General features: G+C 36.1%; 1 protein-coding gene across 1 annotated transcript in view; it reads left to right on the forward strand.

Moving 5' to 3' along the window:
• SHCBP1L (SHC binding and spindle associated 1 like) overlaps positions 1-13,958 on the forward strand; it is a 39,259-nt gene that overhangs the window by 11,869 nt on the left and 13,432 nt on the right. Inside the window, exons 3-6 of the mRNA XM_072648440.1 lie at positions 93-307; positions 1,529-1,615; positions 2,055-2,273; positions 11,160-11,265. Of these exons, the coding sequence (XP_072504541.1) occupies positions 93-307; positions 1,529-1,615; positions 2,055-2,273; positions 11,160-11,265 (627 nt within the window). The remainder of the gene's footprint in view (positions 1-92; positions 308-1,528; positions 1,616-2,054; positions 2,274-11,159; positions 11,266-13,958) is intronic.

Raw genomic sequence — 13,958 nt, forward strand, 5'->3', positions numbered from 1 at the left:
AATTTTAAAAACTACATAATTGGGCTTCATTATAAAAAGAAATACATTAGAAGAGCAAATGAAATCTTTTAATTATATGACATTTATTTTAGGTAACTTGTAAACCACGCCAAAGCTCATCATCTTGTTTCAAAGTTACTGTATCTGTTGCTGAGCCCTTTTCATCTAATATTGCAAATATTCCAAGAGATTTGATTGATGAAACATTAGAAGAACTAGAACACAGTGTACCTCTTTTGGAAGTTTATCCAGTTCAAGGGCAAGATGATGATATACATGATATTGCCTTGGCCTTGGAAGTTGTAAGGTATTAGTATTTTTTATTGGTTTTAAGTTAGTCATGTTCATTTTGCTGATTTTACTTGATTTGTAGCTTTTTTGTAACCTTTGCACATGGAAAGCTCTCAATAAATATTTTTTGGTTTAGTTTTAATTGTGTAGTACTAAGTTAAATTCACCCAGTACCTATCTAACTTTCGCAGTATTTGAAATTACCTTCTTTTTATTGTTCTTTCTGTCCTATATGTACATTGGGATAAGAGACTATGCTGTGATAAGAGCTTGATTTTTAAGAATTTTGTTTTTAAAAGTTTAGGAAATAAGCAACAAAAATATAAACACATTAGAAAAGAAATGTGATAATTAGCACCAGTTATTTCTGTTGCCAATCATCTCTTTCCTGTTTCTCCTGCCTCATTTCCTTTTGGTAGAGCTCCTTGCTTCCTGAGAAACCTGTCCCAAGACCTTGCTTATATGTTATCAAACTAATGGATTTCAGCATGGTTAATGTGTTTATTTCAACCACCTCACTATTGTATTACCTGTATCATCACATGACCAAGTCAGCTGAGGTCTGTTAGAGTTGTGGCCAGTAGGATATATGGGTTAGTTTTCTTTTAATTGTTTTTCCCATTTCTTAATCTTTTCTTCTGAAAACAACCAAAACATTTTGTTAGTTTTGGAACTATCAGTCGCACCACTGTTATTTTTCCTACAGGAATCTGTGATAAGTCTAAGGTAAAACACAGGACTTTCCACTTTTAAGTCTCTATCTGTATTAGTCCCTTTCAGAAATATTTCAAAACTTTAATTCTTGAGAAAAACTTCTAAAGTTTTGGATTTTACAACTTGTTTGATTATTCTTAAGGTTATGGATATTTTAAAACATAATTAACAAAAGATGAATATAAAACTTCATTACAACCAACTAAATTTGTTTAGTTTAATTGTGTTGCAAAAATTATCATAAGTTTTTTTAGTTTAATTTCTCCTGGTCCTCCTCAGGAATACTTTATTTTTCTTCACTTTTCCTCTTAGATGATCTAATTGGCATGTCCTTCATTCTTATAGTTTTTTCACTTTGCATTATTTCATAAAAACCTTTCCAATTTCTATATATATACTTCATATCTATCTTAATTGCATTATAGTATCCTGTTAAGTTAAATGTACCACAACTTATTTAATCATTACCGGTACTTTTGGACAATTTTTTTACTATCATGAGGAAAATCTGGGTTTATCTTAGGTTTTTTTATGATTTCCTTTGGAGAGACTGGGATGATGAAGAAAGTTGTGAGAACTATACAGCCCTAATTGAAGAAAGAATTAATCTGTAAGTATATTTTGACAAATGATCTAGTGCAACAGTGCCAAACTCATAAATGTATCCCTGTGGGCAGCATATATTAAGGTAGAAAATCACAAATTACTGTTATTTATGTTACATGTATTTTTATTTATTTTGTTAAAACACTTCCCAATTACATTTTAATCTGGTGCAGCCCTGTATTTGGGAATTTTGTGAGTTTGACACCTCTGATCTAATGGAAAAAATATTGAATTTTTAGTCAAAAGAGCTGGGTTTGAATCCCAACTCTTCCTACTTTATGACTTCATAAACAAGTCACTTTTACCAATCTTGGCCTTAATTCATTATCTGTAAAATTAAGTTTGGACTAGATTATTAGCACTCAACTCCCTTGTAGCTCTAAATTTTTATGATCCAAATTATATTTCAAAAGATAAGAGTTTTATTATATAATATTTCTTAGGTGGTGTGATATACAGGATGGTACAATTCCTGGTCCTATTGCCCAACGTTTTAAAAAAACTCTGGAGAAGTACAAAAACAAGCGTGTGGAACTAATTGAATACCAAAGCAATATTAAAGAAGATCCATCTGCAGCAGAAGCTGTTGAGTGTTGGAAAAAATACTATGAGATTGTAATGCTATGTGGGTTGTTGAAGATGTGGGAAGATTTGCGCCTCAGGTAACTATTTCATCTCAAACAGTAGTAAAATATGGAGTGATTCTTTTTTTTTAAATAAGTTATTTATTATGAACCTTAATGCTAAAACTAAGTAGACTATTATATTTACAACTACTTAATTTTTAAAATTACCTTCAACATACTCATAACATCAGTTATTCCCTCTATGTCCCCACCTCTTTTTTTACCCATTCATTTACTTTTTTTATTTGTCCACATATTTTCCTTTAATGTAGTTGCAATCAATATGTCTACTGATTTTCTGATTCACATTATTTTATGTTTTTCCATATTTCTTTGTACTCTATATTTAATGCAATTAAGAATGACAAGTAATCTCACATTACATTGATATGCTCTCAGTTTTTTTCAGCCATTCTCAAGTCAAGTATTATTTATTGTGGTTTAGGTGATGGGAATAGGAAATTATATTCTTTTGGGAGAAACAGCCTGTACATTGATAAGTAAACATAAAGTAACATATAAAAGTAATTTTAATAGGGGCGGGAAGTACTAACAACTGGGGAAATCAGGACAGGTCTCTTCATGTCATAGTTGAACTAAGTTTTGAAAGGGCTGTGGCTTCCAAGAGGCAAGATTGAGAAGGAAGAGAATTCCAGGCATGAGGGACAGCCTGTGCAAAGGCAACAGTGACAGACGTTTAAAATTGTTTTCATTTTTTACAATTACACATTCTAGAGATGTAATCTATGTACAGCTAGAGGGGATGTCTTTGTAGCCCCTCTTTTGATACATATTGGCTATTTGAACCTCAGTGAGTCCCTCAACTTCTTGATGTACTACACAGTTCTCTTAAGACTCAGTAGCAGAAAAAATACCAACCTACATTGGAAGGAGTTTCCTCATCTGGTAGTTCCTTGTATCAGTGATTTCACAAGTCTAGTCTCTATCCTAACCTTTGAACAGTTATATAGCTTTTATTTTTATTTTTTTTATTAATTTTTAACATTTATTTTCACACAATTTTGGGTTACAAATTTTCTCCCCTTTTATCCCCTCCCCCCCCAACCCGAGCTTTCTAATTGCCCCTGTGACCTATCTGCTCTCTCCTCTATCCTCCCTCCCTGCCCTTGTCTCCGTCTTCTCTTTTGTCCTGTAGGACCAGATAGCTTTCTTGACCCCTTAACCTGTATTTCTTGTTACCCAGTGGTAAGAACATTACATTTGGTCCTAACACTTTGAGTTCCAACTTCTTTAGCTCCCTCCCTCTCCACCCCTTCCCCTTGGAAGACAGGCAATTCAATATAGGCCATATCTGTTTAGTTTTGCAAATGATTTCCATACTAGTTGTGTTGTATAGGACTAACTATATTTCCCTCCATCCTATCCTGTCCCCCTTTACTTCTATTTTCTTATGGTCCTTTCCCTCCCCATGAATGTCGACCTCGTATTGCATTCTCCTCCCCATGCCCTCCCCTCCATCCTCCCCCCCACCCTGCTTGTGCCCCTGTCCCCCACTCTCCTGTATTATGAGATAGGTTTTCCTATCAAAATGAGTGTGCATTATATTCTTTCCTTTAGTGGAATGTGATGAGAGTAGACCTCATGTTTTTCTCTTGCTTCCCCTCTTTATCCCACCACTAATAAGTCTTTTGCTTGCCTCTTTTATGAGAGATAATTTGCCCCATATAACTTCTCCCTTTCTCCTCCCAATATTTCTCTCTCACTGCTTGATTTCATTTTTTTTTTTAATATATGATCCCATCCTCTTCAGTTCACTCTGTGCACTCTGTCTCTATGTATGTGTGCATGTGTGCATGTGTGTGTGTGTGTACTCCCACCCAGTGCCCAGATACTGAAATGTTTCAAGAGTTGTAAATATTGTCTTTCCATGTAGGAATGTAAACAGTTCAACTTTAGTAAGTCCCTTATGATTTCTCTTTGCTGTTCGCCTTTTCATGGTTCTCTTCATTCTTGTGTTAGAAAGTCAAATTTTCTTTCCAGCTCTGGTCTTTTCATCAGGAAAATTTGAAAGTCTTCTATTTCATTGAAAGACCATTTTTTCTCCTGAAGTATTATACTCAGTTTTGCTGGGTAGGTGATTCTTGGCTTCAGTCCTAGTTCCTTTGACTTCTGGAATATCCTATTCCATTCCCTTCTATCCCTCAATGTAGAGGGTGCCAGATCTTGTGCTATCCTGATTGTATTTCCACAATACTTGAATTGTTTCTTTCTAGCTGCTTGCAATATTTTCTCTTTCACCTGGGAATTCTGGAATTTGGCCACAATGCTCCTAGGAGTTTCTCTTTTTGGATCTCTTTCATGTGGTGTTCTGCGGATTTCTTGAATATTTATTTTGCCTTCTGGTTCTAGAATCTCAGGGCAGTTTTCCTTGATAATTTCATGGAAGATGATGTCTAGGCTCTTCTTTTGATCATGGTTTTCAGGTAGTCCCAGAATTTTTACATTGTCTCTCCTGATTCTATTTTCCAGGTCAGTTGTTTTTCCAATAAGATATTTCACATTATCTTCCATTTTTCGAATCTACGCGGTATGTTCTGAGATATCTGTCTTTCTCGAAAAGTCCTTAGCGTCCATCCGTACCATTCCAGTTTTGAAAGATCTATTTTCTTCAGTGAGCTTTTGAATCTCCTTTTCCATTTGGTTAATTCTGCTTTTGAAAGCATTCTTCTCCTCATTGGCCCCTTGCACCTCCCTTGCCAGCTGAGTTAGGCTAGTTCTCAAGGTGCCAATTTCTTCAAGATTTTTTTGGTTCTCCTTTAGCAGGGAGCTGATCTGCTTTTCATGCTTCTCCCTCATCCCTCTCATTTCCCTTCCCAGTCTTTCCTCCACCTCTCTAACTTGATTTTCAAAATTCCTCTTGAGCTCTTCCATGGCCCGAGCCCATTGGGTGGGCTGGGACACAGAATCCTCGATTTCTGTGTCTTTGCCTGATGGCAAGCATTGTTCCTCCCCATCAGAAAGGAAGGGAGGAAGTGTCTTTTCTCCGGAAAAGTACCCTTCAATAGTTTTATTTCTTTTCCCTTTTCTTGGCATTTTCTCCAACCAGTGGCCTGACCTCTGAATGTTCTCCTCACACCCACCTCGCCTCCTGGTCCTCCCAGCCAGCGTTTGGGGACTGAGATTCAAATGCTGCTTCCCGCCTTAGGATTTTTGGTGGGGGCAGGGCTGCTTTTCAGTGTGAGAATTAAGTTCAGGTGGTCAGGGGCAGGGCCGCCTCTCAGGCATAGTTCCCTCTGGGGGTTTATGCACAGACCTTCCACAATGGATCCAGGCTCCTGCCCATTTGGGGAGCCCCCGTCCGCAGCCGCCTCTCAGCCCCCACCTCCCGGGGGGGCCCAAGCCTTGGGGGTACCCCACTCCCCTCTCAACCCGCCAAAGAGACTCTATCACCCACCCCCGTCAGTCACCTGTTGGTGGGGGGGCCCGTGCCGCTGCTGAAGATCCCGCCTCCGGAGCCCTCTCAGATCTGTGCCTCTCGGAGCCGTGGCCGCCGCCGCCGCAGGTCCGGGCTGGGCTCCGCGTCTGCAGCGCGACGGACCTTTTGCGAGAGGTTTGCAGGTCCCTCTGTGGGTGGGGGGACCCGCGTGGCTGCTGGAGATCCCGTCCCCGTAGCCCTCTCGGATCTCCTCCCCTCAGTGTCGCGGCTGCGGCAGGGCCGCACTCCGCTCCCCATCCCGGCGCCCAGTCCGCGGCGCGAAGGACCCCCCGCGAGAGGTTTGCAGGTCTCTCTGGAGCAGGAATCTCCCTCACTCCAATACTCCGTGGTCTCTGGGTGCAGAATTCGCCCTGGCTTGGTCCCCTCTAGCCGTTCTGTGGTTTGTGTGTTCAGAGCTATGTGTATGTGCGTCTTTCTACTTCGCCATCTTGGCTCCGCCCCCCCAGTTATATAGCTTTTAAAAAAGCTATGGGCAACAGGTCCGTGAATTTTTTAATCTGTTCCAGGACTTTTACTTTTAATAAGGGAACTTATACCTCTCACATTTAATGTAATATCAAAATTGATTTGCCTCTTGTCATTTTTTTCCTATTTTATTAATATTGGCTAGAGAAAATGATTGCTGTTTTATTTACCTATAAATCAATCAGTAAACATTTACTAAGTGCCTGCTTTGTGGAAGGCACTGTGCTGAGTGCTGGGGACAAATATGAAAAAAGAAAGACAGTCCCTGCCCCTCAAAGAGTTTACAATCTAATGAGGGAGGGAAGACAATACACAAAAGGAAGCTGCAAGGTGGAGCATCATGGACAGGTCAGTCAGAGAATTCCCAAAGTAGTGCAGCCAAGTGAGAGACGAGGAGATGTTAGTCATTTTGCTACTTTACTAAAACTGATTGATGAACTAATTTAAATTTCTGTCTTTTACATCATTGATTCATTTGATTGTAAGCTGGAATGGACCTTAGAAGGCATCAACTTCAGTGCCCTCCTATGATGGTTGAGGAAACAGGCTCTGAGAACTTAAATGAGTTGCCCAGGGTCACATAGCTAGTGTGTGAGGTAGTATTTGAGCTTGATTTTTCCTAACTCTGATTCCATCTGTATGGAATTAGCTATGTGTATGGTTCCCTGAAGCTTGACTCCTATTTTTTTGGAAAGCTAGATCTCTGTTTTTTTTCTCCTTGTTAATTTTTTAAAACATTTTTTCTGTTTTTAAAAATAGCATTTTATATTTTATATACTTTAACTCTTTATTAATAGTACTACACATATTCTTTTGTGCCAAGTTAAATTTGTTTTTCAAAGCTTATATACATTACTTTTGTACTCTTCAGTTATAGGTAATTTTCTTGAGTACCTGTCACTTGATTAATCTCAAGGTCCTCAGTTTCCCAGGGTAATTGTTTCAGTTCTAGATTTTTTTTTGATATGATCTTTCAGCTATTGTTGATTTTTGAATCTCATTTTTCTTTCTTTAATCGAAATTTTATTTATGTCTGTGGGATACATGATTTTTTGGATCAGAAGTCTTGCACAGATTTTTTGAACAACTTTACTGTCTTCCTTACTGCTGAGATATCTGAGATTCCAAATTGATGTGCTTTGTTAAATAATTACTTCTTAATGCTAGAATAATTCCTTGTCTTTGTATTTGGAGGCTTGATAATTATATGTCATGGAGATTTGGATTTTGGATTTTACCAGGCTAATATCCTGTGAAGTTTTACTTTTGGCATTTTGCCTGTTCCTGGCCACATTGAGAAATTGTTTATATATTTCCAAATATGTCATTCTCTTCCCCTCTTTACCTTTATAATCCCTACTGTGTTCCCATTTAATCTAAGATTTGATCTTGATCTCTCTTCCAAGTCTTTTAGTTTATTCTGCCTTCTTATTTATTTAATTTTTGTGTTCCATGATATTCTGGGCTTTATAGTATCACAATCCTTTGATTTTTGCTTTTTTGAATTGTTCTTCTCTTGCTTGACATTTTTATAACACTACTGGTATTGATTCACCTTGCATTTCTGTATAAGTTTTATTGCTCAATCTCTGATAATGCAGAATTTCCATAACATGTTGGAGGAGTGTTTTTTTTAACTTGTTCATTAGCTCCAGAAGAAATCCTTTCTGCCACTACCCTCATTTGTTTATATGGATTTGGGGAGAGGGGATTAGTGTCCTAAATGTCAAGATGGTCCCCACTTTTGCTCCTCAAGATAAAGTAGTCCAAGGAGGACATTTTGGCCCACATGCTGCTATTTCATTTATTTCTTTTTTCTCCAATCATATGTCAATACAATTTTTAGTATTTATTTTTACAAGATTTTGAGTTCCATATTTTTCTTCCTCTCTCCCTCCCCTCCCCTCTTCCTAAAATGTTAGGCATTTTATATAGGTTATATATGTACAATTATGTAAAACATATTTCCATATTAGTCATAGTTGTGAAAAAAGAAACAGATCAAAAGGAAAAAAAGACAAAAAAATAAAGTAAAAAAATGCTTTGATCTGCATTTGGTCATCAGTTTTTTATCTAGATGTGAATGGCTTTTTCCATCATGAGTGCTTTGTACTTGTCTTAGATTATCGTGTTGCTGAGAAGAGCTAAGTCATTCATAGTTGATCATCACACAATGTTGCTGATAATGTGTACAATGTTTTCTTGGTTCTGCTTATTTCACTTTACCTCAGTTTGTACAAGTCGTTCCCTGTTTTTCTGAAATCTGCCTGTTCATCATTTCTTATTGCATAATAGCATTCCATTACATCCATATACCACAACTTGTTTAGCCATTTCTCAGTTGATGGGCATCCCCTCAACTTCTAATATTTTGCCACCACAAAAAGAGCTGCTATAATAAACACTTGTATAATTTTAATAAATGTTGCAGCTTTCTCATGCCCACCATACCCATCCATTTGGGTGAAATTCAATTTTTAATTCTTTGGAGTTTGTATTTTTTCAGTCTCAGAAGAATTTTGTAAGGATTCAAATTGGATACTAATTTTGTTTATGATTTTTTCCTATTCTTTTAGCATTTTCCTTTTCTTCAGTTACTTGTAGAACAGTCTCTCAGTGCTTTCAAGGTTATGTTGCTATCTGTACAGATTTCTCTTGTATGTTCTTCTCCTCTGGAACAGCATCCTTTCCCAACTTTTTCTTACTAAAGGCCATTCTTAATTCTTCATATATGGGACTGAGATGTTATACCCCAAGTAATGTTTCATTTGCAATGAAAGACTGCTGCAGAAAAGCTGACAAAAGGAAAACGATAAATGTTGGAGAGGATGTGGGAAAATTGGGACACTAATGATGCAGTTGTGAACTGATTCAACCATTCTGGAGAGCAATTTGGAAATATGCCCAAAGGGCAATCAAATTGCATATCCTTTGATCTAGCAATACCACTACTAGGTCTGTATCCCAAAGAGATCATAAAAAAGGGAAAAGGACCTACATGTACAAAAATATTTATAGCAACTACTTTTTGTGGTAGTAAAGAAATGGAAAGTGAGGGGATGCCCATCAGTTGGGGAACAGCTGAACAAGTTGTGGTATATGAATGCAGTGGAATATTATTATGAAATAAGAAATGATGAGTAGGTGGATTTCAGAAAAATCTAGAAAGACTTACATGAACTGATGAGAAGTGAAGAGAACAGAACCAGAACATTGTACACAGTAATGGCAACATTGTGTGTTGCTCAACAATGAATAACTTAGCTCTTCTCACCAATGCAATGATTCAAGACAATTTCAAAGGACTCATGATGGAAAATTCTGTTCATATCTAGATAAAGAATTTGTGTCTCAATGCAGATCAAAGCATGATACTATTTTCACTTTATCTTTTTCATGATTTTTTTTCCATTTTATTCTGTTTCTTCTTTCACAACACAACTAATAGGAAATATGTTCTACATGTGATTGTACATGTATGACCTATTTAAAATTCTTAACTTTATAGGGAGGGAGGAGGAAAAATTATGGAACTCAAAATTGTTTTAAAAAAATGAATATAGAAAATTATCTTTAAATGTAATTTTAAAAAATAAAAATTGTTTAAAAAAAAAAAAGAAAATCTGACAAATATGTTCCACTTTCTACTCGCCTTTTTTCCCCCTCTTTGTCATACAGGAGATTGTTATTTAGATATAGATTGACTTGGATGGACTATGAAATTCCTTCCAACTCAGAGATTGTGTGACCCTTGACAATTTCAACTGTAACGATTTTTTTGTTGGTACTGCTTAGATTGGTCTCTGGCAGGAATGTACTGATAAATGTTTCACAACTGTCTGCAAAAAAAAATGTGGGCATGATGTACTTTTAAATTAAATTTGCATTATTAATATTTCATCTTAATATTTTCTTAAATCTAGATAATCAATAAAGCCCTGATTTGAACTGTTTATTTATTTCTGAGGTGTAAATGCTCACACTGAAAATTTAACAGTGATCTCTTCCACCCTAGAACTCTCAAGCCAACCTTTCTAAAGACTTGTCTTCCCCTTTTCTTTTTTGCTATCAATGAAACTAAATGCACTACTGCTTCTAGTCTTTTGTCATTATGTTTTCCTCATGTTTTATAAATGAATTTATATTCTGAACTGTTGAACCTTGACTTCTGTTTCTCTACATGGCAAGGCAATGAATGTTGGTTGGCTAAGGCAGTTTCAGGGCTCTTTGGCCAACTTATTGTGATGACTATTTCATATCACTTCGAGAGAAAATGATTATTCCAGGTCAATCAGTGTCTTTGTCTTTTTTCTAGTTCCTAATTGTTAGCATTTGTGGTCTTTTTGAAGAGGTGAAACTGAACTGTTGCATTCATACTCAGTGTCTTTCTTATTCTTCTAATTTGATATTGATTGTGACATTTGCTCTAGTTTACTCTTTGCTCAGATACCTGATTCTGAAATGAATTCCACATCAGTAATTAGTCATTTCCTATCTGTTTAAGATAAAGTCACTTCCATTTTTGGTGATGTGGTTAGCTACTTGTCAGATAAAGTTTAAAAGTATTTACTTAATAACTTTGATTTTCAAACTTGGGATAACTGTTTCTGGAAATTTGACAGTGGAGAATGCTTACTTTTGTAAAACACTTTATTGTAAGCTTAATAGTCTCAAAAATGCATACATAAAGACTAAAACGATTACTTACGTTGTTTTTATAAAGAAAATGCATTTTAGCAAATGACAATGGTAATCATTTATTTACTTTGTCCTCTTCCTGACAGATAGTTTTACCTTAGCAAATCCTTGAATAAACATTTATAGCACTGAGTGTGTATGTGTTGGAGATGAGAAGACTTTTATCTACCAAAGCATCTGTTTCATTCCCCTGTGAGACTAGATGACTAAAGTTCTAACATAATAAATAAAACTAGGTCAGCCTGTTTCACATTCATTTAAAACATTTGATTGAAACAAATATCTGAATTTTTAAATTCCAGAGTTCATGGACCTTTCTTCCCAAGAATTTTGAGGCGTAGGAAAGGAAAAAGAGAATTGGGAAAAACTATAACTCATATTGTAGCAAAAGTGATGACTACTGAAATGGTAAGAAATGTACTTTAGGCATTTATTAATTCAAATTTAACTATCTACCTCATCATTATTGAAAACAATTACTAAATATTTCTTTGCATGTGATACACTATGGTAGGTACTGTTAAAAAGAAATTTGAGATTATTGTTGCCTTTGGGAAGTTTAAAATGTAAACTTGACAGGATTCAGACAGATGAAGTATTTCTTAATATGTTCAATCAGAAGTATTTTATGGAGGTAGAGAAGTTAGAAGAAATTCTGGTAATTTAATCATGTTGGTGATGAAATCACTACTTTTCCTCTAATTGGGGAAAATTTCTTGGAAGTTTGGATATTGGAAACTTCAATTTGAATGATGGGAAGGTCTGACCTCTTACCTAGGATGAGGAGCGTATTGTAGTCAATACTGTTTAAAAGAATACTCAGAAATTGTGTGATAAAAAGAAGGGGGAGTATTTATTAAATTTGTGTAGGAAAAGCTGAGCACCTTCAGAAAGGGAGAAGAGGGAAACAAAGGAAATGAAGTCATTTGTGGTGGCTTAGTGAAAGTTAAGGATAAATGTGGTGAAACAGAGAGATCTAAGTTCGAATCTAGTCTCAGACACTTACTGGCCATGTGACCCTGGGCAAGTCACTTCACTTTTTTTGCCTCAGTTTCTTTCATATGTAAATAGGGATCCTACTAGCATCTACCTACCAGGGTAGCTGTGAGGATTAAATGAGATAATATTTGTAAAGTACTTAGCACTTAGCTAAGCACTAGCACTACATAAATGCTTATTCCCTTTTCCTTCCTTTCCCTTTTTCCCCTTTGAAAAATAAATCATCTTTCAGAAGACCAAATGTTGAATTTTTAGCATGCTGAAGTCATTAGGCTGCTTAGAGGCTCTCTTCAGTTCCCTACTGTACATAAAATCTTAACAATTAACCTTAATTGAAGAGAAATAAAAAGGGCAGGAAAGTCCTTTTAAACTAATGGAGGAAAAAATTGTTAGATCTTTTTTAAAAAAATATTTATTTAATTAAATTAATTTTTTTGTTACATTTTAAGTTCTGAACTGTCTTCCTCCCTACCCCACACTAGAGAAGGCCACCATTTCTCTCTCTCTCTCTCTGTCTGTCTCTCAGACACACACACACACGTAAAACCATACTTTTACACTTCTAGTTATCAGTTCTTTCTCTGGAGGTGGATAGCGTCTTCCTTCATAGGTCCATTGTATTGATTTGAGTATTTATAATACTCAGAGTAACTTAGTCATTCATAGATATTCTTTGAACAATATTGCTGTTACTGTGTACTCTGTGTACTCATGACTCAGTTCATTTCACTCTTCACTATTTCATGCAAGTCTTTCCATGTTTTTCTAAAATCAACCAGCTCATCATTTATAGCACAGTAATATTCCATCACAATCATATACCACAAATATCCATTCTCTAATTGATTGGCATCCTCTCAGTTTCTAGATCTTTGCCACCACAAAGAGAGCTGCTATAAATATTTTAGAACATATTATTTACCTTTTATTCCTGATCATCTTGGGAAACAGAGCTAATAGTGTACAGGTTCAAAGGATATACACAGTTTTATAACTCTTTGGGCATAATTCCAGATTGTTCTCCAAAATGGCTGGATCGGTTCACACTTCCACCAACAAAGAATTTAGTGTTCCAATTTTTCTGCGTCCCCTTCAACATTTCACTCTAGCTAATCTGACAGGCATGAGATGATATCTCAAAAGTTGTTTTAATTTGTGTTTCTCTAATCGGTAATGATTTAGAGCATTTTCATATGATATATATATACATATATAGCTTTGATTTCTTCATTGAAAAATTGCCTGTTCGTGGCCTTTGACCATTTATCAGTTGGGAAATGATTCATATTTTTATAAACTTGACAAAGTTCTCTGTATATTTGAGATAAGAGACCTTTATCCAAGAAATTGTCCAAAAAATTTTCCCCCATTTTTCTGCTTTCCTTCTAATCTTGGCTACATTGGTTTTATTTGTACGAAACTTTTTAAATTTAATGTAATCAGAGTTATCCATTTTACACTTCACAATGCTGTCTATTTCTTGTTTATTCATACATTCTCCGATACACAAACCTGATCGGTAACATGGTCAATATTCTTCTAACTTCTTGTTGTTTGTCCTTTGTTCTCAAAGAGGACCAATGACATCAGGAAGGTGATATCTGGACTTGAAAATGAATAGGATTTAAGTGAGGCAGAACTTGGAAAGTCACCAGTTTCATTCCCTTCTCTGGAGAGTCATCAGAGTCCAGTGGCAAGACATAGGTCAAGAAAGAGTGGTGATGACCCCAGATTAAGTGGAACACCTTGGCCTTTTTAAGCTAAGGTCTTTCCCAGGTCTTAGTTTGTCTGAGGTAAATCCATTCAGTACTTAAGGCTAGGTAAGAATTGAGGTAAAAGATGATCTACTTTGCCTTCACAAAAGGATCAATCAGGGTGGAAATTTTCTGGCCAGAACAGAAACTATAGCTATTTACACTCACTCTGAGCCATCAAAACCAAAACATTGAACCTCTAATTTACTTATGACATCTTCCTTTACATCTAGTTCATGTATCCTTTTTGATCTTATCTTGGTAAATGGTGTAAAATACTGGACTATGCCCAATTTCTGCCAGAGTGCTTTTCAGTTTTCCCAACAATTTTTACGGAATAGTGAATTT

This window comes from Notamacropus eugenii, chromosome 2 (genome assembly GCF_028372415.1).
Source record: "Notamacropus eugenii isolate mMacEug1 chromosome 2, mMacEug1.pri_v2, whole genome shotgun sequence".
Classification (NCBI taxonomy): Eukaryota; Metazoa; Chordata; class Mammalia; order Diprotodontia; family Macropodidae; genus Notamacropus; species Notamacropus eugenii.